Source organism: Magnolia sinica, chromosome 1 (genome assembly GCF_029962835.1).
Source record: "Magnolia sinica isolate HGM2019 chromosome 1, MsV1, whole genome shotgun sequence".
Classification (NCBI taxonomy): Eukaryota; Viridiplantae; Streptophyta; class Magnoliopsida; order Magnoliales; family Magnoliaceae; genus Magnolia; species Magnolia sinica.
In genome coordinates this window covers 138,964,986-138,992,532 of record NC_080573.1, presented here as the reverse complement: position 1 = coordinate 138,992,532, position 27,547 = coordinate 138,964,986, and the positions used below count along the sequence as shown (strand labels likewise).

General features: G+C 38.5%; 1 protein-coding gene and 1 long non-coding RNA gene across 7 annotated transcripts; one reads left to right on the top strand and one right to left on the bottom strand.

The window, feature by feature from the left end:
• Positions 1–1,442: 1,442 nt before the first annotated feature.
• Positions 1,443–10,370, bottom strand: LOC131220849 (uncharacterized). Of its 5 annotated transcripts, XM_058215728.1 has the most exons (10): positions 10,232–10,370; positions 7,138–7,211; positions 6,773–6,943; positions 5,850–6,692; positions 5,436–5,733; positions 4,488–4,697; positions 4,153–4,326; positions 3,438–3,638; positions 3,237–3,350; positions 1,443–2,013 (listed from the first exon to the last, which is right to left on the bottom strand). In XM_058215728.1, the coding sequence occupies exons 4-10, from the start codon at positions 6,653–6,655 to the stop codon at positions 1,678–1,680; spliced, it is 2,139 nt and encodes a 712-aa protein (XP_058071711.1). In that variant the 5' UTR covers positions 6,656–6,692; positions 6,773–6,943; positions 7,138–7,211; positions 10,232–10,370; the 3' UTR covers positions 1,443–1,677. The 5 variants fall into 5 exon arrangements, with proteins under 5 accessions (XP_058071711.1, XP_058071686.1, XP_058071694.1 ...); XM_058215703.1 differs by having other exon boundaries at positions 5,850–6,943; XM_058215711.1 differs by having other exon boundaries at positions 5,850–6,943; positions 10,228–10,362.
• On the top strand, positions 6,817–10,430 carry LOC131220872 (uncharacterized). 2 transcript variants are annotated; one of them, XR_009158872.1, is made up of 3 exons: positions 6,817–6,945; positions 7,111–7,209; positions 10,224–10,430. It is a non-coding gene; the product is annotated as an uncharacterized LOC131220872 (long non-coding RNA). The 2 variants fall into 2 exon arrangements; XR_009158874.1 differs by lacking the exon at positions 6,817–6,945 and having other exon boundaries at positions 7,093–7,209.
• Positions 10,431–27,547: the final 17,117 nt, after the last annotated feature.

Sequence of the window (27,547 nt, the reverse complement as noted above, 5' to 3'; positions counted from 1 at the left end):
GGACTTTTGTCCCAATCCAATGGCAGGCAGATATGCATACTTAAAGCCTGGATATTGGTGGATAGGATGGCATGGATCTTGCAGTGTATGATATCGGCCTATTCATCAATACAATGATTCTGTTCTGGTCAGGCGATCATAGCCATTGGATGGTTTTTAGACCCAATTGGATGATTAAGATGCATGTTAGGACAAGCACCACGGAGGTTTTATGTGATCATATTTAGAATAGTTCTTTTTTTTCTTTTTTTTGTTGTAATTAGCTTGTTAGTACACACCCATGTCAGTACACACACTCCATGTTAGCCACCCCCACTAGGGATCGATACCGAGACTTCCAAGTGTTGAACCGAGGTATCTCCACTCAGTCTGCCAGTTGAGCTATGGATCTGGGTGTATATTTAGAATAGTTCTTACGTGTTCAGATGTGGTAGACAGACTCTGTTTCAACACAGATCCTGAGATCGGGTGCCCATGTGGTGTGGGTAAATGCGTGGGTGTGTAAAAAACTATGGAAATGATTTCAGCAGAGGATTTGCTGAATTTCCTCTACCGTTTTGACATTTGTTGGAAGGATTTACTGGGAAAAAAGTAATGTCTCAGAATCTGTGTTGGCCTTTCTGGTTGTGGGCCATTCATTGTAGGGTCAAGTAGATTTGCTGATGATCCGTAGCCATGCGTACAGCAGGTACTAAAGCTTGCAACGGTTAGATCTGTGCCTGGCCCATTCAGACATAAGCCTTGTCCATTTATTTGCTCTGATGTTGACACCCAAATGGCCCCCTTAACAAATGGTAAATGATCAAGGACCGAGGGCCTGTGCGAGGCCTTAATATGAAGGCGTTCAATCCCAAGATTGACTAATCCTGTTTCATATATTCCGGATGCAGCCCCAGTTAAAAAACGACGAGTGCACACTCGGTGCTTTTAGACACGTCATCAATCTGGACTTACCATTGTTAAGTTCATCCCCATGTTCATGGGCCATTCAAAAAATAATTATGACTCTATCACGCAGCCAGAGGAACATTTCCTGTGCAAATAATGCCATAAGAAATGAACGGTTTGGATAAATGCACAACAAAAGGCTCAGAATCAATATGAAATATGAATAACGCATTTGATGGGATCAATTTAAGGGCCCGTTTGGATAACACCAAATATGTTTGGTTTAAAATCAATTATAAGTAACTATTTCACTTAAAGGTACTTAATCACTTCAGCTTCTTAAGTAGAAACCACGATAAGCTACTTGAGGCAATAAGTAGCTTAAGCAACTTACTATCCAAACGCCCCCAAATGTCCCATAAGTTGGCTGGAGAACCAGAAGGTGAGGGTCCTCCAACTGATATGAGACTCTTCACGGTGGCCCATGATGAGCTGCTTCGATCCCTCAAGTGACCATTTTTTGTTTTGGTAATTCCTCTCCCAAGAGAATAATCTGTTTTTGCAATTATTTTCTCGACTTATTAAAATGCAACTCTCGGGCATCACGTTTGTACATTACGTATGGGTTTTCAGTTTACTACATACAGTAAGAAAATTCAATGATTCCACTCGTATTTTCAAACGAAATTCAATCCTAATAAATCCTCTCTGGCTACCTGAGATTTTTTGGCCTTTGTTTTCCCTGTTTACGGAGCAATGAACGCAATACAGATCTCCAAAAGTAACATTTCATATGGACCAAACCTCACGAAGTAGTTCGTACCTCACATTTGTCCCACTGGAAGCTGTTGTTTCCATCTGTCTTCCATTTACAGTAGATGGAGATGGTGGCATTTTGTCTATGATGCAAGTGAGAGGACATTCCAACTCGTCCAAATCATCATCGCTGGTGTACCCCCTCCTTTGTATGATCGATGCATTTCTCCCCAGCTGAGTATGACCTCCGGCATCTGCCACCTTCTCTGCCACATCAGATGGTGAAGGAGGGCAGTACACAATGGGAGCAGCTCTACATGGGAAGCCGCTGTTTGTGTCACCGTCTGATTGGGGCTGCTCCAGCTCACTCTGTAAAGCATGAGATCCAAGGTTACGTCGAGGATCAACATATAGGCATTTTATCTTATTGTAATAAATTCATCCTAGCATATGCTGCAAACATCTGTACCAGATACCTGCAACAAGTCTCACTTGTGTCGAGTTTGTACTGTCACTACATTCTGGTACAATTGATACACTCCTTCCCAGATAATTCATGTAATTCAGGGTCATGGGTAAAACACTCGGCATGACTCATTCAGTCCTGAGTCGATTTGGGGCTGGATAGGCTGAACTCCCTGGAGTCAGGGGGGATGGGCAATCAACTGCTACCAAATCACGGCTCTTAAAACCATATTCAGTATTATACCAAAATAATGGGGATGTAGCTCAGGCAGTAGGATGTTAGCTTAGCAGTTGAGAGTTACAGAGATAGATTTCCAACGTCGCCGGTTGTTTCTTGGCCCCGGATTAGACGGGACAAGGCTACCGAAGAGGACAATGATAATGAACTCGATATCATAACAAGGTTAAAATTATTATTGTGTCACAATAAATTCCGACAGAGATATGATACATTGGAACTATATTTTGAAACATTGGACACTGTAGCAGATCCAAATGGGACATCAGAAAATCGATAGTTGTCTAGGCTCTTGGGATAATCATAAGGTTATCTATGAATTCCAATATTTGAGATGCAACCATCTAATGATTCTAATCCAGTTTTCTTCCCTACTCTACTTTATCTATGATTAACGGAAAAAAAAGGGAGAGAAACTGGCTAGAAAATAGAAGCCCATTAGAGAGCTAAGAACCAAGTAAAAAATAAATGTGCAGTTTGGTTTTCTTTAAAACCAGTAAAGAGGCTAATATAGCACCCCAAAATTTCAAAAACATAAAAAATAAAAAATCAGACTACACAAAGGCCTTTAAACTTGGAGAATTTCAACTGGAGGGTTATGGCTGACTGGGACTTGGCTGCTCATCCAGTCCAAATTTGAGTTCTGAAATTTTAAACCTTGATCTTGGTTGTTGGTTTATGTTATAGGCAGAAAGGTAAAGGAGTGCAGGTGTTGCAGCTTGGAATATTTATGGTAGCTGGATGGTTCCCCAGTCCGAAAAATTCAAAAGCATGTTTTTGGTTTTTTCAAACAACTGATAGGTTCCATGGAAGAAAAAAAAAAGGTTCCATGAAAAAGCTTGGACATCTCTCATTACAGTTGAAAGACATGTCGAGATCATACTCATACCTCAGAATGTAGTGCCTCCAGGACGGTCCCCGGAACAGCGTCTGGGCAGAATTCATCTGGGGTAAAATTGCAGAGAATTCGCTTCATTAAGGGCAGACTGATTGTTGGGCAGACCTGTAGAATAGGAAAATGGGAAACCAAAATTCAAGAGATAAAAGACACACACAGAGGATGAAGTTTATTAGAAGTCGTGAACTAGACCTCTTTTCTGATGGATTTGTCTATAAGCATGTCTTTAGGGAGCATTAAAAGATCACTCAGATCATTGAGCAGATGGAAGGATTTGGACTCCGTGTCAGCACCCATTCCATGTTCATCCTCCCCATTGATATGATCTTCTTTTGGGGAGTCATCAGCATCCATACCAAACAGATCGGTCAGCCATCTGGACCAATTTCCGACCTGTGATGGTGGTAAACATCGCTTATTATAAACTCATAAATGCATACAGAACCAGTCAGCATTCTAGCTCGAACAAATCCAAATTCTGTTGTAGTACATAATATAACAATCATCAGTTCCAACGCATGTATGCAATAAGGATGCATGGTCATGATGGGGACAGGTCTAACAATGCAACACAGATAAATACTTCTACTACCTTCTCTTCCAATCTCATAAAATCCTTCCCCTTTGAAATTTGGGTTAGATCCTAGGAACATATTTCCTAAAGTTCGAAAAAATTATATATATAAAAAAAAATCACTGTATATCTGATTGGATCATTGTTGCAGCTGGGGGCTGCTATGTGCAAGGGCAAGCCCCATGTGACAAGAATCCTGTCAAGATTTAATGGTTTCCAACAGTCACCAATGCAGAACATTTGGGGTTAGCAGTGAGTCCTGATCATTTTTCAAACCTGTGCTTTTTTCTTTACCCTATTAAAAGGGTATAAAAGGAAATGGGTGATACGTACAGAGTTCTTGAGTTGTGCCCCAGATCCAAAGCTCAAGTCCCCAGCTGGAATAGGTAGAACTTTAGAATCTACAATTGGATCCGATACAGGATCTGTTGGGATCTCATGGGCCGATTCACGCAGAATTGCATTAAACATTGCAACGTCTAGTCTGGCCACACACTGTTCCATCACCTAATCACACAAAAAAAAAAAAACTGTTTTGAGAACAGATTATAACCCTCCAATGTAGATGATCAGAGATGGCTGTTACAGACCATTGACATGCATAGGAGATGCATCTACTTTGAAATGAAAGGACAAAAAACAGGTGTAAGGGTTATCTCTCTTGATACCATTCTTGCTAAAACTGGTAAGCAACCGCACTCATGCCCTGCTGCTCGAACAGGACAGAGTCTTTGGAAAGCATCCAGGAAAGCATTTTTCCATAGGTTAATGGAGAAGCTGCCTTGTTGCTGATCACCCAAAGGTGGTCCCATCAGCCTCCCAAAGCTTTTTTCGATGTACAGATCCTCAACTGGAGATTGCATGTGTGGAGTTAGGGTCTGAAGATGAATGGACAAATAGAAGTTTGTCAGTCAGCCGAACGAGACAAAATTCATGCTAAATGTTAATCATGGGAATCAATTTAAATCTGATGGCTAAGATAATCAGAAAATAACATTTCATCCAAAAAAATAAGTGAAACCAGTGCTGTGCCACTATGTGCATCAAAATGGTAGTGCCAGATATGACAACGAACAATATAAATCAGACATGACTAAGAAAATCTTTCTGCACCAAACATGGTTAGATCTGAATGTCTTACAACAAATCTGTCACATGGTCAAATAAGTATATGCTTTACAGTTTTGACTTTCATATGTACACAAATTTTAAGATATTGTAGTACATGGTTTGAGATCATATGTGGTATCACATACTTTTATATGACATTGTATATGATATACTTTTACAGTTTAGACTACTATGTGCACAGTATTGTATATGATATATGTAGTATACAACGCAAATGACTCCTTGTACTTGTGTGACATTCCACAATCCACATTATATGAAGTAATCATATATTTGCATGTCTGATACTCAAAAAATCCATATGAGAAAATCTTGTACTGATGTTTCACACCAAACACTTTCATGCTTGGGTAGTATAAAGAAGTACGACTCATATGAAGCGCTTAGCAATCAATTAGACTTCCCTCTTGGATGTTTAATTTCTAATGAATGATTGCCTAGAGAGGAAACTGTAAAGCTTCGTAAAGTATGGATGCAGCTTTTACCTGCCACCACACTGACTCAACAATCCGAGAGAATATCCAAGCTTCAATCTTTTCTAGTGCAGATGTAAACGTACTGGTCTCCTGCCAGTCATCTACAAATTGCACAAAACCAAGCTTCTTCACTAGTTTGTTACCAGCTCCACCGTTCCAATTAAATGGAGAGGACTTCCCATCGTTTGTCTTTGAACTACCATTTGATCCAACAGCCCTTCCATTTGGACTGGAGTGATGGGGATTACCAAAAGCTTGAGAAATTATTTCTCTCAAAACAACTGCGTTTGACCACCAGAAAGTCAACCTTGAATAAGAAAAATAAGGATTATTAGTCTGCACATACTGAAAGAAAGAAAGAAAGAAAGGGGTAAAAAAAACATTCCAAGCCACTCAAACTCACAGATGCAGTAGTTTCCATACCTAGGAACATCATTGCCGCAGGACTTGGCAATCAATACGAGTCCAGATACAGTGTTCCTAGCAATGCTGGCTCTCTTGTCTTGAGACCAATGCTTGCAAGCATGAATGTATAGCCTAGAAAGACGCCGGGCAGGGGTGTGGACCTTATGTGCCGAACTCCCATGTTCCGGTACCACAGAATAGAGTGAAATCTCGAGAGCAGCAATTTCTCGGAGCTCCTCCTCAAGTTGCTTGATTCTCAATTCCATTTCCTCGATCCTTTGATCCATACCCACCTTAGCTTCATCCAAACCATTTTCTACCATCTCAGCTGCTTCATCATCTGTTCCAATGCTTTGAGGAACGTTTGGTGCCTCATCCAGCATATCTACCTCCTTCACCTCTTCAATTGACTTGCCATCACTTCCTTCAGATGATTCTGATGATGGCTTGGCAGGAACTTCCATATTCCTGGATTTGTAATCAATGCCTTTAGTGGCAATCTCCGAAACCCCGTTGTTGGCTTTTGGAATTTTCTTTGGAGTATTATTCAATGTTTTGAATCGCAGCTTATTTGCTTCTTGTCGATCAGTACTGGCTCTTGCTGCACGAGAGCAGGTTTCGACTGAGGTTTTCTTCGGTAGCTTTTTGGGAACTCTTGAGGCTCGTTCTACCTTCTCATCTTTGGCAGTCTGTGTTTCCCCTGGAGATGATACAGAATCTTTTACAGTCTCACAATCAGATATTACCTCCTTGCTCTTTGTGACTTCTTTTTCCTGATCGCTTGAGTGCTCCTTTCCATTGTCCTCACTCTCTTTTGCAACCATTTCCTGGGCTTTTGCATCTGTCACTGCATCTGCCGACCTGTGTATGTCATCCGCATAATCTATAAGCACATCTTCAAAAACTTCGGAGGGATCTGTCCCTGCGCTCGAGTCACTTACTATGACATTTGAGGGTGGTTGAGGATCTGAGATTTCATATTTAACTTCCTTCATGTTCAAGATTTTAGGGTCATTCTCTGGATTTGGCTTACTTCTCTTTTCTTGTCTCTGCCAGAGCCCTTGGTTTGGTTATTCTTGTCTGTCTCCCCCATTCATATTCACCTCTTCCAACTGTAAAATCAAAAGCAGAAGCTACGGATGAGGGTGAAAAATAAGAAAAAGAGTTATCGGATTCTCAGCAAGAAGTTGTGAGGATCTTTCAGCTCTTCAACTTCTCGGGAACTTGGTTAATAGGTTATGCCTCTGGTAATTGCACGAAACAAGTACTCACGGCTAAGATTTACGACTTGGCTGGATACACATACAGTGGCAATGCTTCCCGTACAACATGAACTTCCAGCTGTACTTCCTCTGCAGTTTGAAGATGTCTTCAAGCAGTCTGCAATCAGACAGAAAATCAGGTCCCAATCAGTTGATTCTAAACAGGAAGTGACCAACTATTTGGCAGCTACTTCTAAAGGGATGCAAGATGTAAAGTGGTGCATTTTTTGTGATGACAGAGGTGATAGATAAATCAAGATTTAGCTATAGTTTCAATTTAATAGCATTGAACTCAAAATGCTTCAAAGGCTCTAACTCGAGAGAAATCAAAATATGAAAACAGAGACAAGGGAGATTAATGAGAGGGCAGATCCAATCTAGGTCAGGATGACCTTTATCATTTGACTTCCAAAAAACCAAGAGATACTTTTTAAATGAACACAAACAAGATTAGTCATTTCTAAGTGGAGAGCCTAGATGATTTGGGCAATAAACACGCGCACACGACACTTTCCTGAAAGGAATATGAATTAATATAAGCAAATATGCTCAGAATATAAAAATAATAAATACAACAAACAATTACGAGAACACCATGAGAGCATGTAGCAGAACCAAGCTAAGTTCCACAGAAATTGTGTTTCTGTGGGGGGGAAAAATACTATCTTGGACTGGTCTATGATAGTTAGACAGTATCAATGACAGCTTGCTGAAAAAGCATTCTTAAACTTCTTCTTCTTCTTCTTCTTCTTCTTCTTTTTTCTCGTTTTGTTTTATTGCATTCCATACCCTACAAATTTTAGATATAGTTGCAACAATAAATGTTACTTCATGACTTTCAAGGCCTGCGGCCGTGTGATCTGGATATTTTGTTAGCGTAACTAAATTGGAATGAAAAGACCAAGGATATCTCTTGCAATTATTCTGGTGGCACTGGGCTCCTACAGGAAGTGCCAAATTGAACAGGCCTGCCTTACACTCATCAGCATTTACATTTCAATTCTGACCTATAAGATCTTACACACACAAACAATTACATATATATGCATACACACAAACAAAATTGGCTTAGGTGTATCTCAAGAATTACCTATCCAATGTTTATACCAACTCAGTAGTACAAAGTTATGATCATATCTTCAATCAATAGTTTCCTTTTTTACTCTTTTTTTTTTTGGGTTGAACAAGGAACTGGATAATCTATTGATAGGAAATTGGGAATGAATTGCCAATCACAAAGGATGACCAGCACCCTCAATCATTAAAGAAAGCTTCTGCATTGGACTCTTTTCTTACATGAGCATGAGTTTAGAGCCCCGATGCCGTTAAAGATGAAGTGGAGGCCCCAAGGATTGCACCTGACTCAGCCCACAGGAAATCTGGAATTCAAGAAAGAGAGCCAAATTTCAGTCATCTCAACCCAAACTGGAATGTTTCCTTGCTTGAGTCCATGCTATCCTTTTGGATATAAGCAGAAAGCTCTCTCTTAAAAAGCCTGCAACTGCTGCCTTTAGCTCCCATGGTCGCTCCATCCAAAAACCAATTCAGCCGCCTAAAGCCACTCATATTCAGCCGGTAATGTGGAATGCTCCTCCCCAAGGATGGATCAAACTTAATATAGACGGGGCAGCAAAGGGAAATCTGGGTCTTTCAGGCGCAGGAGGAGCTTTCATTAGTTAGATCTTTTCCTTTCTATTGGGATACTCATGCAATACGGATAAAGGGACTACCTCAGCTAGCTATTCTCATAATTCTTGATTGAGCTTAGTCATCTTCATCCTCTGTGTCACCCTAAGCTACTAAAACAGCCAACTAAGTTACTAAAGGATTGTTCTTTACAAATTGCTGATGAACGGGGGGCCATGGTTTGGTGATCCAGACTAATAATCTTATGAGCCCTTAATGTAGACAGGGAATGGATCACCCAGAAGTCTCCCAGCTTACATGTTCCTAAATCCTAACCCTTCAATTGGATGGTTGAGAGAAAAATAAATAAATCACTCCATAAAATGAACATCGATTTCATTCCTAGGATCTTCATTTCAAAAAATAAAATAAAATTTGGGGTTATCCCTCATCTATGGCGAGTCCCATAATATCAATGGTCTGGATCAACAAACCATGTCCCCACTTGAACAAAATGGATGTGTACGTGCAATATTCATGCTCCAATGCATCGCGAAGGAAAAAAAAAATAGGGTTGTGAACTTTTGCTTATTAAGATCACAGCTAACCAAAGAATCTAAACCTAAAATCGAAGTGATGATATAAGATACTTAAGGCCATTAAATTCCAAATGAACAGATAACGAACAGAAAAAGAAGAAGAAGAAGCATCCTCAAAAAAATGGAAAAGCAATAGAGAGAAAACAAAGCAGTGTGGGGGTCGAGTACTTGCAGATTCAAGGGAAGCAGAGCAATCAAATGTGGGAAGAGTGAGCAGATTTCTTGGAATTCGAAAAAAGTCTGGTGTCAATTCACAGAAAATAAGCAGAAATCGAGACTAGAAACAGACTACTGGAGCCAGATTCAAACTCAAAATCTGATCATTAAAGCCTTTTGAGGTGTATCGTTAAAAGATCAGTAATGCGAATCAGATCAGCTCGAAATTGACCAAACATTCTTGAAACTGCATCCCAATGCAAGCTAACAACTGCAAAATGCTGAGAAATTCAGATCTCTACTAAAAAGAGCCTGTAAAGTAAACTGAAGAAAGCAAACAGGAATCTCTACTAAATGCTCAATGAACCCCAAAATTACAGTGCCTGGGACACGAATCCGCAACCTTAAAACAGAAAACACGTCAGAAACTGAAATTCTTCAAGAAACGCCGTGATCAAGCTCCAAATAGCTTCGAATCGGAAGTTCTTCACTTCCGTCCGTCGAATCGAACAAACAGAGCTATTTGGCCACAGAAAAGGCACCAAAATGTGGAGATTTACGAGGAGAAAAGCATAAAAAGACGAAATTCGCCAAAAAAAAAAAAAGCCATGATCAAGCTTCGAAAAGCTTCAGATTAGAAGATTTCACAGCGAGAAAGCGACATCTCGTCGGATTTTTTGTGGATTTTGAATTGAGGAAAAGGAGAGGACAAAAGCACACTGACATTAGCTAGAAAAAGAAGCAGAAAGTCACTTACGGACGCTCTCTCTCTCTTGCTGTCTACTTCTCGATCTGCGAAGCTTCCACTGCTGCCCGGCTCGTTTTCCGATATTATGTATGTGGATTCTGCAGAAATGTAGGTAAGGGTCGGGATTATCAGTGTTCTATTCGCCGGATTTAATTGCATCAGTTGAAATCCGACTAGTCCAACAGAAGAAGAGAAATAGAAAAAACGTCTGTGGCCAGATTCTCTCTCTCTCTCTCTCTGATAAGCTGTTCTTGGGTAGATCCTGATAACACGAGGAAATCGAGTGCGGGAGTCGTTTTAAAAGGCTCGGAATGGGTACGGCCGGTACCGGCTGACCGGGATAGCTGTCGGTGGTAGGAAATGACCGGAGGTTCCGGTTGTCAGTTCGGTTATCACTAATAATGGGAAAAAAAAAAAAAACTTTGATACTCTGGCGGAGTGTGATGGATTATACGCAGGTACTTAGAAATTGCACATGTGTCATACAAGTAATTCAAAATATCTCCAAATTATGTATCCGGATTTAGGTGTATCATGATTCATGAATGAAAATTTATGCTTATTCAATTATCTGACTGTCGGATTAGCGAACATTTTATTGGACGGTTTAGAATGAAAAAGTAAATAATAAAAAAACAATCCATATTTCAGAGGTTAAGATTGTTCAACCAATCAGAGTTTGGAACTGTGAATTTTCGGCACGAGTATAATTTCGTATTTGTGTGTAGCAAGCGGTCATACTGTGCCTAGTGCCTACCGTTTAGTTTGTTTATGCATTGTCTGGATTTGCCTTAAATCACGAAAATGCCGGTTTACGGCTGTACTTTCGATTATTTTTGGTCAGGCGTGGCAGACTGAGATGCACAACTCTCTCACTATCTCCTGAAAGTTGGAGCATGAATCTTATGATCTGGATCGTCTATATGATCAGAACTATCATGGATTGGCTAAAATCCAAGAATTAAAACAGATGAACGGTTCAGCCTCAAGTAGTTGGAGAAAGGGTTGGCCGGGCAGAGTGAATGGGATTTGATTGTATTGGAAGGGATGGAAGGAGCAATCCTGGGATTGGCCGGGGGTGCCAAATAGAGACACGTTGAACTTCCGCCTGCATACAGCAATCTTCATAATCCCTGCCAGCAATCCATTGATATCACCATCCTTACCTCTTAATTCACCCAATCCTTCATAATCCCTGTCTATTTTGGCTGGGACGTATTTGGTTGGACGGATTAGGAGGGATTGGCCGGGTGTAATCCTGGAATTGGCCAAGTAGATTCGGTAGCTAAATCGCTGGATATAAATCGCTGGATATAGCAATCCCATGGGATTGTTAGCAATTCACTGACGCAGCTATCATTACCTTAAAATTGGTACAATCCACCCTAATACCATCCAATCCCATCCACTCTGACCAGCCAAACAGGCCTTAAGTAGTCATTAATATGTTTCATTCGTCGGACGAGATCGGACGTAGTGTATCTCCGGCTGCTGCGAACTTTTAGCATTCGTCAGTGAACGTTTGGTTCCGCTTGCAATACTGGGACATTAGCCGTGCAATCCGCCTCGAATCCCAGATCCGACCTCTTTATCCAATGGCAGGAAGGACTCACCAAGACGGTGCGACCCCGGCCTTTCCCAAGACGGTGCGGCTCTTACCAAGAGTTACCGTGGGGCCCACCTTGATGTGTGTATTATGTATCCACTCCGTCCATCAGTTTTTACAGATTATATTATGGAATCAAGCCAAAAATGAAGTAGATCCAATTATCAGGTTGACCATAACATAAGAAACAGTGGTGATTGACCATTAATGGGCCACAAAAGTTTCGGATCAAGCTGATATTTGTTTTTTATCTGCCATACAGGCTTATGTGATCTTATGAACAGATTGGATGGTAAATAAACACTACGCAAACATTAATGTGCGCTGTATATGAAGCGTCACATGCTACCTATGTATCATATTGCTTCCTTCCCATGAGTTGGAAAACGAGATCATTTCTGAGGGATAAAAAACACTCTTATTTCCAGCCAAGGATAAAAAAAACATTCTTATTTCCCGCCAAGGGATTGTACACTATGTTCGGGCTTTCAATATGTGGAAGTGGGACCCATGGTTCAGTGATCCACAACGTTGAAGTGATGATACTCGACTTGGATGATCCCTTCACTGAAAAATTCCCACACATACGAAAATCCCTCCTACGGAATATCGGCCCTCTATTCCTTGAATGTAAATAGTTTATTTATTGGCCACCTATTGAGAGGTTTTCTTATATTTCTATCAAATAGGTATTGATTACATGGATAATCATGGAGGGACCAAAAATGCCAACGGCTTGGATCACTGAAAATTTGGCCCCATGTTACAAATTGAAAGCCTGATCGGGGACAGCATTGAGCGAGAGAACCAATAATATCTCCCCGAATGACCATAAAACAAGCTATTTTTGCATTTAATTAGTAATGATTTTGGGTATGTTTGTCAGAACTCTCTGTTTAAGCCAACATAAAAATCGTTTGAACCCGATCCACCGGTTGCGGAGGACAATCACCTGACTACTACGATGGGAGATGGTAATCACGTGTAGGTTCACCAACACAACCGGTCAACATCGGGTCATTACTCACCGAATAAAAATTATAGACTCATGTAACCGTCCGCTCTGGGGATTTTGAATTTCATTAAATCATGTCACCACATGATCTCTATGTGTCGATTCCTTGACTAAAAAGTTAAGTTGACGTTAACATAAGGTTTGCCACGTGTGCATTGAGTGTGAGCCATAGGTTAATCTCTCTTTAAACATCCTTTAATTTGTATGTGTGTGGACAACCTGATGATCGGATCATTCTGATTTTTTTAGAAAACCATCTAAAGGGTGGGGCCCATATGATAAAAGGATTGGATCCGGCTGGACCACACGAAGCGGAGTGATGTTCCCACGTGCAAGAGTAGTTACTTCCACGTGCAGCATATTAATCTAATGATGAATCCCATCCGTAAGAAAAGAAGTAGGGTCTATTTTCTAGTAAAAATTTTGAAGGTGGTGGTTACATGTGGTCAGATGGCTCAGATCACGAGCTTTTCTAAGCCCTAACGCCTGTACAAGATAGCTCAAGTACACGCCACCATGTGTGCCAGCATGGCAAATGGGTACAAGATCCAATCCATTCATCGGAGGAGCCCTTCTATATAGGTTCCCTGGTCGAATAATCAGATTGTTCCACAAGTCAGGTGGGCCAGAGCTTACAAAACAAATCTATAGCTAAGAAAACTTGGCTAAAGTTTTCTAAACCGTCTAAAATTTTCTAAGATTGTGACACACTTGATGAATGGATCAGCTTTATTTTGGGAGATAATTAACTTCACGGCATGATCCACCTGATGGACGGCTTGGATATTGCAATTCTAGACCATGATGGAAGTTCCCTGTCATGTTTCATTTTGGTGTCCCATCCATCAGTAATTTGGCATGCACCTGCAGCAATGCAGATTACCCAAACCATGGGTCGTAATGTAGATGAAAGAATGGCCTGAAATTCATCTTGATCAAATGATCTGACATTGGTTGTTGAATTGTGTCCAACGGTCATTTGTTCTTATCCATCCATTTTTTATAGCCACCCGGGCGGGTGGTATTTTTATCCAAAATAAAATAGTTATTTCTAAATAAATTAGCATGGGTGTGTATGCTTGTACCAAAAATCATAAAATTTTATTCCTAAATAAATCAGCATGGGTGCCTATGCTTGTACCAAAAATCATGAAATTTTATTTCTAAATAAATTCAGCATGGGTGCGTATGCTTGTACCAAAAGTCATGAAATTTCACGATTAATTAGTGCAGAATATCTCAGAAATTTTGTGATATTTGGTGCAATCAAACGCACGCGAGACAGGAAAAGTGCAAAATAATAAAATGAATTTTATAAAGGAAAATGATTCACGGCAGATCCCACATCAAAATTAGCTATTGACCCTGAAGAATGCCGGGCAAACGCAGGGGCATCAACACTCTTTTAGCACACTCCTACCATAGGTCGGCACATCGCATGCATGAGTTGGATCCAAACCACCCAACGGGTGGGCATCCCTGTGTAGTTCCTTTGGCCCAAATTTCAGGATAGACAACATACAACTAAATGCCCCACTTCTGTTAGCTTGTTAGTACACCCGTTGTCAGTTCACACTTCACTGTTAGCCACCCTCTCTAGGGAATCAAAACCAAGAACTCACTGTTGAAACGAGGTATCTTTTACTTAGTCTACCACTTGAGGTACTGGGCGTTAAATGCCCCACTTAAATATTTCAAAAGGGATGGATAGTGTTTTTTTAATTATTTATTTATGATTCTTGATTAGAAAATAAATCAACTTTGAATGCTATTTATTTATCAATTTTTATCATTTTCCTTGTTAGATGGACCAATAACTAACAATGCCCAAAAGTAGCTTTCCCAACTGGTATCGGATTATCCAAAATTTTGTCACATTCGGATCCAGGGCTTTATACACGCTGCTTCGCATGTAGACTCAACCTGATTCGTAAATTTCGGATAGAGATCCGCTATGTTGGACCTGAATCCAACTGAGAATGGCATTGGCTAGTGTAGTACCTGACATGGAACGACTCCTTACGTTTAGGGTTGTACACAAACCGAGCTAGCTCGGTTAGCTTGCTTGACTCGACTCAAAAAGCTCGATTCAACTCAGTTTGAAGCTAAGTTCGAACTGAGTCGAGTTGGTTTTTTTAACTAGAAAATGAGTTCGAGCCAAGTTCGAGTAGGCCCCAGCTCGAATTGAACTTTGATCGAATCAGTTTGGTGACTCGGTTACTTTTTTATCGATGTTGCTTACCAACTATTTGATAAAATGACTCAAAGAGATGTGGCTGGTGGCAAGGAAAGTTTGAACGGTGGCATGCAAGATATGTACATTAAACAAATATTTTTTTTAAAAAAATATGTATATTTTAATTATGTTACTTAAAGGTTGTTTGATAAAACACTTGTAAAATCATTACTCCTGTTTATAAAACAGTGAGTTTTTGAAGTTGCAGTTCAGGTTTTTGTGGAAATGCCTCAACGGTGAACTCGGCTCGATCTTGGCTCAAACTTGACCTGAGCGGCTGACTAAACTGAGTTAAGTTGGCCAGTCAAGCTTGAGTGCCGCGTTGCTCTGAGTGCAGCTAGTGTTCGAGCCGAGCTGAGGCCAGCTCGACTCGGTTCGACGAGATGTACACCCTACCTACGTTACTGGTCAAAGCGGCACCGGCGCGGAAGCCAGCAGATTCGACTGTCGGCCTGTCCTGATTGAGGGGTCCACTCGTCAGGTGGCCGTACACGTCAATGGTCTGTTTTTGCAACTCAATTAATTTTCGTGTCTATATGTGTGCCATCTGACAGGCAGATCAAACTGATCATGGGTACGCAATGGTCACCGTGGATCCACTTCACAAATGACCAGAACTCTCACATACACGTGTGAACTAACACGGGCAGGAAGAATGGACCCCGATTGCCTACTGAGTAAACTCCGTGGGGCCACGCGTGAGGTATTTGTCTTATCCACACCGTTCATCCGTTTTTCCTGATCATTTTTGGAGGACATGAACCCAAAAAAAGAGAAACACAAATATAATCTTGATCCAAAACTTTCGTGGCATCGAGTAAGTTTTCAACGGTAGGCATTGAATTTCCCGTGTTTATGTGGTGTGGTCCACTTAAGCTTTGCATGTGCTTCCATTTTGGGCTCACTTCCTAAAATGAGCTGATAAAACGGATTGATGGCATGGATAAGATGCATAAATGATGATGGGCCCACTGATTTTAACTCAGTACGCTATAGCGGACTAACTCCGTATGCTATACGCGTACAGGTAGAATAGGGTCGGAACTCGGGAGTTATTTGATACTCCAACTATGTATAACGCTTGATACGCAGGCACTTAGAAATGATACACGTGGCAAATAATAACCCAAATTAAACCAGTTAAATTGTGAAAGCTAATGTCGTCAAGTTACAGGATAAAAATAAGGTTTCTTGGACAATCCTTATTTTCTGAAATAGGATTTTTAAATAGCTTACATTTCTAACGGTCCAATAAATATCCAGTGATCTAATATTTCAATAAATAAATATGAATAATGTTTTTCTCATGATACATCGAAACTTCTGTCCATAATTTGGACGGTTAAATTCGAATTATTTATATTCAAACTAAGCAAATTCTGAGTAATTTTTGTCCCATCAAAATCTATCTGTGTATCATGGTATTTCTCACCGGGAAATCTGCTATGGCCAGCAGCTAAAAAGGTATCGCACCGAAATTACCAAAATACCCTCTAAATAAATAAGATAAGAGGAGGTGGGTCCCGATCCAGCTGGCAGCAGAGTCCGGTGGGGTCTACTAGTGAGACCTATGGTATGCGTATAATTATTAATGATAATGATATTTAACAAACTAGGCCAGAGAGCGCAAATAATGAAATAATAATTGATGGGAAGGAATTAAGTCCAACCATATGGACTATAAGTCACAGTCTACATGGCAAATAACTTCAAACCTGTTATGCGCGTATGAAATCGAATCCTTCCAACAGGTTGGCTCGCCATGAGGATTGCCTACGACAACAATGAACCCCATCCACTCATCATTTGGGTGATACTATAGAAAACAATGTGTGGCCGTTGATAAATAATAGAATAAAATGTGGCCAATTCGATGAGTGTATGTTGCTGATTTTTCTATAAGGGGATCCTGATGATGGAGAAACTCATTTGACGGGTTGGATGCCACTCATATTTAAAAGGTTGGAAGTTATCCCCTGTGAGGATGCCAACTTATGGTTCAAACGGTTGGACTCGAAACCTTTCCATAATTCGGTGACAATTGTCATCCACGTCGGGCACGCTACCTTCGCAGGCACGAATATACGCGCGGTTCGTCAGTATGTGATCGAGGCACCTAAACCGAGAGCTGATTCCATCAGGTCCAAGTAACACCGATTTCAGAAAATGACCATAGGTCCCACATTGATATATATGTGCGGTATAAATAATGTTACGTTATGAAATTCGTTACCCGATTTGGTTCGTCAAGCCTGAATCCAAATTATAGGTCATGATATAAATTTAAACATTTACGACTACATTTAAATAAAAATTATTACAACAAATAAATATTCATCCCCTATAATTTCTAGTTATTACAATTTAAACTCACTTCTAAATTACTGCTATACATTTTCTTTTTTCAAAACTAAATACAAATATAACTACAACTAAGCCAATGATTAGATTAATAACTTATGGGATTATATCCCACTTAAATATGAAATTTCTAAATTTATAATAAATAAATAAATAATAAAATTATATATATATACAGTTTTTTTTTTTCAAATTTCAAATATGAATCAAGATATTGAATCTTAAGGAAGACATGAATGCAATGCTTGAATTATAAAAATGTTTTGAATGCCACACTTTTATGAATTCCATAATAAAAATTAAACAATCATCATCTCTTACTATACCATACGCAAGTGGATGACTACATTACATTAACGCCCACACATCGGTACCTTATATTGAGGGACTCATTTATACGTTAGTTAGTCAGACTGCTACTCTAGTTGTACATCTGACGTATGTCCACGTATACAATTGTACTCATACGCCGTACACAAAAGAGACTTCAAAGGATCCAACAGGTTCTAGGGTCCTTCACCCAAAAGACACAATTGTTCTACTTTCTGACTTTAGGGTCTCTCACCCAAGGGACGCGATTACCCTACTTGCTTTTAACTTCTTCTTTTTTCCCACGATTCAATAATCAATAGAAGAATATGAATGATATGAACAATTTTAAAATCAGCAATAAAATAATTTAATAAATCAAATTTCTACACTATAATAAAGGTTTTATATAATATGCATAAATTTAATGTTGTCTAAAATTAGTTCCTGAAATTTGCTGAAATATCAAGTTGTTTTTTGTTATAGTGCTGGAATTTTTCAAAGGAACTCCTAAAAAATGTTGGAATACCGATTTTGTCTTAAATTTTCAATTTTTGAATTTATTTACTTATTTACAATGTAAACAAATTATTTTATTTGAAATTTAAATTCCTATTTAATAATTTATAAAAAGTTTCTCTGTACTTTATATTCAAATTATTATTATTATTATTTTATTATACCTTAAACTAGAGTTTAAATTAGAATAATAAATAAAACTTCATTATATTAAATTTTGATTTACTTAATTTAAATAATCATAGAAGTTAAAGTTCATAATAGTCAACAAATAACTAAAATTTGAATTATAATTATTTATTTTCTAAAGCCTTCAAAAGTCATCTTAGATTTAAATTTACATTAATTTAATTCATATAATTTTAGAAACTATTTTAGATTCTCAATTAGTATAATTAACATTAATTCTCAAACTCCAAGAAATTTAATTTAAATTTAACCACCAGCTAGTAATTTAATCATAACCACCATACATTAAATTTAAATTAATCAATCATTGAAATTACACTCAATCTAGATTAAATTAATAAATTAAATTAATTATTACTTATGAAATTAAATACATATATTAATCAGGTCTTAAATTTTGCAAGTTAATTTAAATTATTAATTCTAATTTTGAACTTAAATTAATTCCAAGTTAAATTCAAAAATTCTGATATAAAATAATAAAATTATCTTTAGATATTATATTGCGTCTGACTTACATAATTCAGAAATTAATTTGAACTTAATCTATTTTTAATAATTCAATTTCATATCAATTAATTTTAAAATTTAAAAATAACTCATAGTTAATTTTAATATTAACAAAAAAATTATAGAATTTATAAATTAAATATAAACTTTAATAAATTATTTATTTTATTTTGTATTGTTTTTATTTGTTTTTCTTTTTCTTTTCTCTTTTAAAAAAAATCTCCATCTCTCTATCTTTTTCTTTTTTTTAAAAAAACATAGAAATAAAAAAATTAATATTTATTCTAAATAAATAAATTTTAAATCAGTCTAACTCATAATTAAAGTCTAAAATTAATGAATTTAATTTAATACACATAAAACTAATTTTTAGAAATAATGTTAAAATATAATTGAGCTCTACAAATCAATCAAATTTAATTAATATTAAAATTCAAAAACATGAACATCAAGTATAAATGAATCTAATAATATTAATCTAAGAAAATTATTTCAAAATTAAATCTCAGAAATACATAAAATTTAGAAAGTTCATAAATGAGTAGGATTACTCATTTGATCTTAGGTTGTTAGATGAGCCCCGCCGTTGCACACTAGAACCATGCTCAACCTCACCACTGTACATACAAATTCTCTGTCTTCTGCTTCTTTCTTTTTTCTCTTATTTATTTATTATTTATTATTTATTTGTAATGCATGTGTAATTTATAGTGGTAGTTAAAATGTTGATCATGGCCCGATGGATGGGTGATTCACCTGTCGTGACACGTCATTGCAATGATGTGGCTATCCCTATTTTGAAGGAAGAAAATGAGGAAAAGTGGGAGTCGTGGATTACCCGTTGAATCCTTTTGCTTGCTCTCTTGCAAAAATGGATAGGTGGGGTCCACCAAGATGTTTATGAGAAATCCACCTCGATCATAAGTTTTACTGGATACTAATGAGACATAAGCTGTAAAATGAGGCAGATCCAAAACTTCAGTTGGTCACATATCCTAAAGAATGGTTAAGAAAAACCTACATTAAAACTTCTTGAGGATCCATTCAAGTGGACGGCCTTGGATTTAGTGGGTCCCACAACAATGAGATGAGGATGACTAAGATTCAATGACTCTAGGGCCTACCGTGATGATGGGTGGTCTAGATGCGATAGGTCTAGGACCCACTGGACAGAAAATGAAAGAAAGGTGGAGAATGTGGGAAGAGATGTTAATTAGGTGGAGAATTTCGGTGAGTTGGTTGTTTTTAAATTTACATTTAAATTTTCTTTTTTTTAAGGTAGGTTGTTTGAGTAGAAAGAGTCTTAGGACGTTGAGTTTCTCTTAACTCCTCTTGTACACGAATTTAATTCGTGAATATCTCAAGATTGGACCGTCGGATCGGAATAAAACTTAATGCCCAACTTACACTCGACATACTCTATCCAATAAGCTTAATATTCCTATATGATCATCCTAAGGTGGCAAAAATAGATTTCAACGGCTCTTACTCTTTCATGATCTCACGTGAGAAGTGTGTGTGACCCATATGGAAACTAACCATTAGATTTGAAGTATATACTCCACAAGCTACAAGTAGATAGTTTAATTTATGTTTAAGTGGCTCAATTAGCGGATACAAGTACGACGTATGGTTGAATGGTTGAGATATAAGTAAATAATTAGACGACTAGGAGTCCAATTTGATATTTAGGTTAATGTACATTTACTTTCATATTTAGCATAGTGTAAGGTGTTTTTTTTTTTTTTTTTTTGAATTAGATAAATAGATCGTTGGGTTAATGGTCTAGATTAATGATTTAATAAAATGAACTAAAGTTTAAAAATGGATGGATGAATAGATGATCATATACCTTGTACGATGAATGAACGGGTTAGTTTAGTGTGTGATCCATAGATAGATTTGAGCTAGTTAATGCATGAACGGATGGTTTTAAGCGTACAAGTAAAGGGAGTGCACATACACATATACATATATACACACCAAAATAATACAATTTAATTCAATAGTTTACACTAACAAATCAATCCATATCAATGGTCACATCTTCTATAAATTGATAGATGCAAGTATGTATGGATGCATGGGTGAATGCATATATGTTAAGATTAATGCATGTATATGCACGTGCACATGTATCAAATTCTCGGGTCATTACAAATAATCCATATATCGAAACTCATTTTAGGGCATGGGCCATGAATGAAGCACATCTAAATCTCAGGTGGACCACACAACAAGAAATTGTGTTGATTGAATGCCCACCACTAAAAACTTTCTACAACTCATTGTAAGTTGTAACGTTTATTTGCCACCTACCATGTTAATGGGGTCATATAAACATATATGAAGGAAAAACACAAATATAAACTTAATCCAAAACTTGTATATCATACAAGACGTTTTTAATAACTAATCACCACTTTCCTGTGGTGTGATCCACTTGAGATTTGGATCTCCTCCGTTGGCAAAATGGATGGACAGCGGAGATATACAACACATATATCAAGGTGGGCCCCATGGTCATGGCCGGACTAAATCCACTCCCCATGCAACCAGCCACATGACCCCTTGGACAGCCACAGAGATCGTCCATCGATCGTTGGGATCCGTACAATGAGTTGCATGGCAAAAAGTATGATCTAGCCAGATAAACTGACAGGTTTGATCGGTGATACAATTAGACCAAGGTTGAGTGATGGTCCATATTCGAAAATCAGTGGGGCCCAACCATACTGTATGTGTTTTATCCATGCTATCGATCCATTTTGTCTAAGCTTTGGATATATGATTATTTGTTTTTCTCGTGCCCTAAAATGATATGAAAAAATGAATCCAAGGCTTGGATAAAATACATACATCATGGTGGGCCTCAAAAAGCCGTATCAGCATAGATGAAATTGGATTGCGTAACTTAAGATGCTTTAGCGTATTGTGTAAATTCTGTGAAGCTCACCGTGAAGTATGTGTCTCATGCAAGCTGTCCATCCATTTTACCAGCTCATTTTAAGCCATTACTATGAACTTGAAGCATATACAAGCTCAAGTGGACCATAATTACAAGAAAAGGTGTGAATTGAATTCCCATTGTTAAAATTTTCTTTGTAGCCACATAATTAAGTTTTGAATGGGTCTCCAGCACTCGTTTGCCCCTTTTGAAAACGTTTGGATTTGACAACTCCCTAGCTATAAAAACCTGCGGGCTTGTTCATCTAAATGGTAGGCCACACCATGATGATAGACTGGTCCAGAGCATCAGCGGATCTGCTCATTGAATGGGGCCACGCCAGTACACTGAGTCAAATGGCAATCCATTCATTACGACGTTGTGCTCAACTGTATGAGTGTATGGCATAATTTCACACCAGATGATCATCATGATGTGGCCCACCTTTTTCAAGAATGGGTTATTCTACACCTGCGAGCCGTAGGAAAGTACATGTGACCGTTTCACAATCGAAAATAATGAGAAAATTACCAAACCGAGACGTGATTTAGTGAGTTGTGAGGCGGCTACATGGCAAAGATCCTAGCCATTCATCCAATTAGGGTTGAAAGCCGGGCGGGTGGGGCCGAGTTGGTGCTCAACCCTAGCCCAACCCAATGTTCCCATACCTCAACCCTAACCCAATCCAATGTTCCAATACCTCAAACAATGGACAGCCAATGTCAAAGGTTGATCCTTATATGAATAGCTCACATCCAAAGTTGGCCTGCATTATGAACATTGATCCAATTCGAAGGTAGGTCCCACACGGTGGATGGTCCACAACAAAGTGGGTTCATGGCAATGGACATTGAAGGTCTGCCCATATGAGCCATGACCCACGTCAAGGTGGGCCTCTCATGATGGAGAGTCCACATCAAAGGTTGGCACCATACAATGGATGGACTGCTTTGAAGGTGGGGCCCACACAATGGATGATCCTCATCAAAGGTGGGATCTATAAGATGGGCAGTGAACAATGAAAGCGACCCACATGATAGACAATTAACAATGATGGTAGGCCCCATATGATAGAATACCCTCATCAAGGTGGGCTTCAAATAATAGATGATCCACATCAAATGTCAGCCCCTAATGATGAATAATCCACATATAAGGTGAACACAGGATAATAGATAGCCAACTTAGAAGTTGAGCCCAGCATAATAGATGATCCACATCTAATGTTCAACATGATGAACAACCCATATCTAAGATGGGCCTCTCATGGTGTATCGCCTAGATTGAAAGTGAGCTTCACACGACAGATGGTCCACATTGAAGGTAGGCCCCACACAAAGGACGGTTCCCATTAAAAAAAGAAGGCAGAGGTGAGTTCAACATGGACGCTCCACGTTAAAAAGTCACCTCAATACAACGAACGATCCACATCAAAGGTTGGCCCCACATGATGGACACTAAATATTAAAGTTGGAATCCATGTGTATAAGTAAAAATTGAAAGAGATTTTAATAAAAGAAATTTGAAAAAAAAAAATCGTAAAAGAAGAAGAAAAAAGCATTTTAAAAAAAAAAGGATTAATTGAAGAGGTCTAAATATTACTTATATAATATTTGGAAACTAAACTTCTTCTTTTAAAAAAATAATAATAATAATTTAAAAGTATGTTTCTAAACGGAAGAAGTTGAAACTACAAACACTCTAGGTTTAAATAGCTGAAGCAAAATGACTCATCATTCAAATGTGTCATAGAAATTAAAAAGTAGCATATATACAATAACACCCCGATATTGTGCCATGATGGCATATATAGAGTCTTGTGCATCAGCTGACTTAAGCACTCGCGTGGGTGAGTGGATTAGGTGAGACCTAGACTCACCCAAGACAGTGCGGCCTTACCGTAGGGCCCCCCCTTGAAGTATGTATTCAGTATCCACGCCGTGCATCCATTTTTCTAGATTATTTTAGGTTATTATCCGAAAAATGAAATGGATCCGATTATAAGGTGGACCATACCATAGGAAACAGTGGTGATTGACCATTAATGGGCCACAAAAGTTCTGGATCAAGGTGATATTTTTTCTCTCTTCGTCCAGGCTTATGTGACCTTATCAACAGATTGGATGACAAATAAACACTACCGAAATATAAAGGTGCGCCCTGAGAAGTTTTTAATGGTAGAGCATTCAATTATCAGTGTTTCCTGTGGTATGGTCCACCTTATTATTGGATCTACTTCATTTTTTATATAATGCCCTAAAGATAATATAGAAAAACAAATGGACATCGTGGATATAGAATAAATACATCATGGTAGGCCCCACTGTAAGGGCCGCACCGTCTTGGGTAAGTCCGGGGTAGGCCCCACGGTTTTTCTGAAAAGTTTCGTTGCTACGTCATCAGTCCCAGCTACTCCACTTGCGTTGCGTGACTCTTGTCTGCTCCACCTAGCAGAAATAGTAATGATGTTGTAAGATTTCTGTTTGTTAAATAAATGTAGGCTGCCTCACCACCTAACCATACTTGCATGCATGCACCTCAATTAAAACCGTACAAATGGTGGGCCAGAGCGTGGATCCATGACAACCAAAACACCCATTAAAGGTCATTTTAACTGTGCAATTGGTGGACATCAAGTGGATAAAATGAAGAGAGATAGCCGTCCAAATTCAACAAAATGTCTCTTAATGAAATGTTAGGATTATCCGTTGGGATGTACGCTGCAGATACTAGGTCCCACTATTTGACAGTTTTTACTGACATCATGCTCTCCATGGATACGGAGGCTGTGTGCGAGTATATGGATCTTACCACTCTTCCAGAGTATCAAGTTCTATTATATACCAAAAGAGAGAATTTTATACGCTAGCTGGGCATGAGAACCCATACTTATGCATGTGTATGTATGGTTATCCTCTGCTGGAGCACTAATTTTCCTATGGCGTTTGGCACACGAGACCGTTACGGCAATCGGCGATCCAGGAGACATTAAAATCGCGAGCTATGTTTACGAAAAAAAACAGAAAAAAAAGTGGCAGTTATTGATACTCTGGCTGAGTGAGATGGTTAATACGCAGGCACTCTGAAAGTGTACATGTGACGTAAATTAGATTAAATATAACCACCCAAAGGGTCGGACTCAACTGGGATACATTTTCATTCCAAAATCAGATTTATTGAACAATTCGAACCTCTTGACAATGGACTGTTTTTCATTTCAACTGTCCATTAATTCTCGAATTGGCATGTTGAAAAACTTCAATATGCCATTTTTCGGTTTCTGATCTTGTCTAAATAAGTTCCCAAATTTGGACGGTTTAGTTTGATTTTTGTGCCTGCAAAATGCACAATTTCTCTGTCCCTGTATATCAACTAATACTATCCGCAGAGTATTAAAGTTTTTCTTAATAAAAAGATTGAGGATTGAAAGCAAAAGGAAACCACGTAGGAGTATTTTGATAGTCTGGCAAGGGTACGACGCTTGATAAGTAGGCACTTAGAAATTTTCTTCCTGGAACTTAAAATTACACCGTCTAGATTGTGGAGCCCACCATCACTAAGACAGTCCCAAAATCAGATTGGTTGAACAATCGTGACCACTGATTCGTGGACACTTGTTGGACATTTTTCATTTTAAACCGCCCATAAGTGTCCACCAATGCGATGATCGGATAATGAGATAAGCGTGATTGTTGAATGATAGGGACCGTTCACCAACTGTCTAGTGCAAACGTGCAACGGTCGGAATGAAACTAATCGACAATCCTAATTAACCATTCAACAAGTAGCATTCTACCTGGACCGTCAACTTCGTCACTCGTGACGAGGAATGCTACTTGCCTCACACGTGAAAATATGAAGCACACGTGTACGAGCACACTCATCAGGTAACCCACACTGGTTGGATGCCGCGGCCAAAAGTTTCGGGCCATTAGGTGTTGGGGGACTGCGGAAGCAGGATAAACCAAGTGAAGTAATCTAACCAATCAAGCAAATAAATATACTGATTTTAAGGTGGAAAAAAATAGAGGCACAAAGTGGCAAATAACCACAATGAAAGTAGAAATTATAAGATTTTAAAAATTACTTGATTCGAACAAGCCTCGAATCATCCTAAGCCACACCTACAAAATTTGAGAATGATTTGAAAAAGTTATGCGATATACCTCAATCCTAATTACACCCCTACTCTCATATATAGCCTTAGAAAGAATCATAATCAAAATCGAAAATAAATCATGCACATATGCAATTTTGTATAACTTTGCGTATACATTTGATGGCACCTTCGATAGGATTTCAATGGTATTGACAGGCCATCCATGACATTGAACTCACTTCAATGACATTGAACAAGCACCAAAACAGTCAAAAGACAAAACATAAAAAATCAAAATTTTTCGATTGCACTTCGATGGATCTCGATGGTATCGAACAAATATCCAAATAGTCTAGCAATTAATTAAAGAAATTTTGAATTTTTTCAATGGGATTAAGTAGATGTTCAATGGCGCCATCGACAAATGCGACTGGTTTGTTGACGACATCAATGGACCTTGTTGCTTAATTGATTTAAAACATCTAACGACAGTAGTATTATTAGCTGGGCCACACATGTACAGAACAAATGAATGGCTGCCATTCCAAATATAATATACACATGTTACCCACCTGATGATTAGATTAGCCCGACTCTTGAAACGTGGCATCTACAATATGAATCTCTTGATAATGGCTCCGAAGTACACTTTCTTAGAAACTTCAGCATATTATTGATGTAGAGCGGGTCGCGTACAATTACATGGCCAAGATGGATCAGAAAAGGCCCGGTCGACGACAGAAGTGATCCAGACCATCGAACCTTAAATCGGCGTATCTTGCAATCCAGAATGAGTTATCTGACGTCAAATATATGATTTTGGGGTAAAACGAGCTACTGAAGCCAACCAACCCTGCTATACAGGGTTACGCAGCCCGGAATTGCGAAAAACCCCTGCATCGATAGTCATTTTCCTATTTTAATTTCGTTTTTACTATAAATAGTAAGTTTTAATTTGATTATAACTCTTCATCCGTCGGGCTTTAGGAGTTGCGCCCAATGTGAAAAGAGCTTAGAATAATTAGGAGAACGGTTTAGTGAAGCCAAATAGGACACTTACTATTTTTGGCCGAAAACCTTGTGCACTAGTAGACATCACGATTGTCTATAAATAGTAAGTTTACTATTTATAGTAAGTCGCGGATTCTAGGAGTTTGAGTTGTAGTTTGATTCTGATTTTTTTCTCATTGCTTGGTTCCCTTATTTAAAAGGTTGTGAACTCGTTTTTATTAATCAATTAATCAATTTCGAATTTTTTAGAATTTATTTCTATTTTCTGCTTTCTTTCCTCGTGGATTCGAGAAGTCTCTGTGAGGAGTCCAGAGAAGCTCCGTAGATTCGGAGTAATTATCCTCATCACGTTCATCCCTGCGTCAATTATGGTCCAGGCCATTATTCTCGTGGGCCATCGCATGGAAAAATCATAACAAAAAAAAACCAGGGGAGTAGACTGTCCTATCCGTCTGAAAGGTGACCTTAGATTAGAGGGGAACGGATAGAGCACCGATCCGAATTGAATCATTAAAAGCTACAA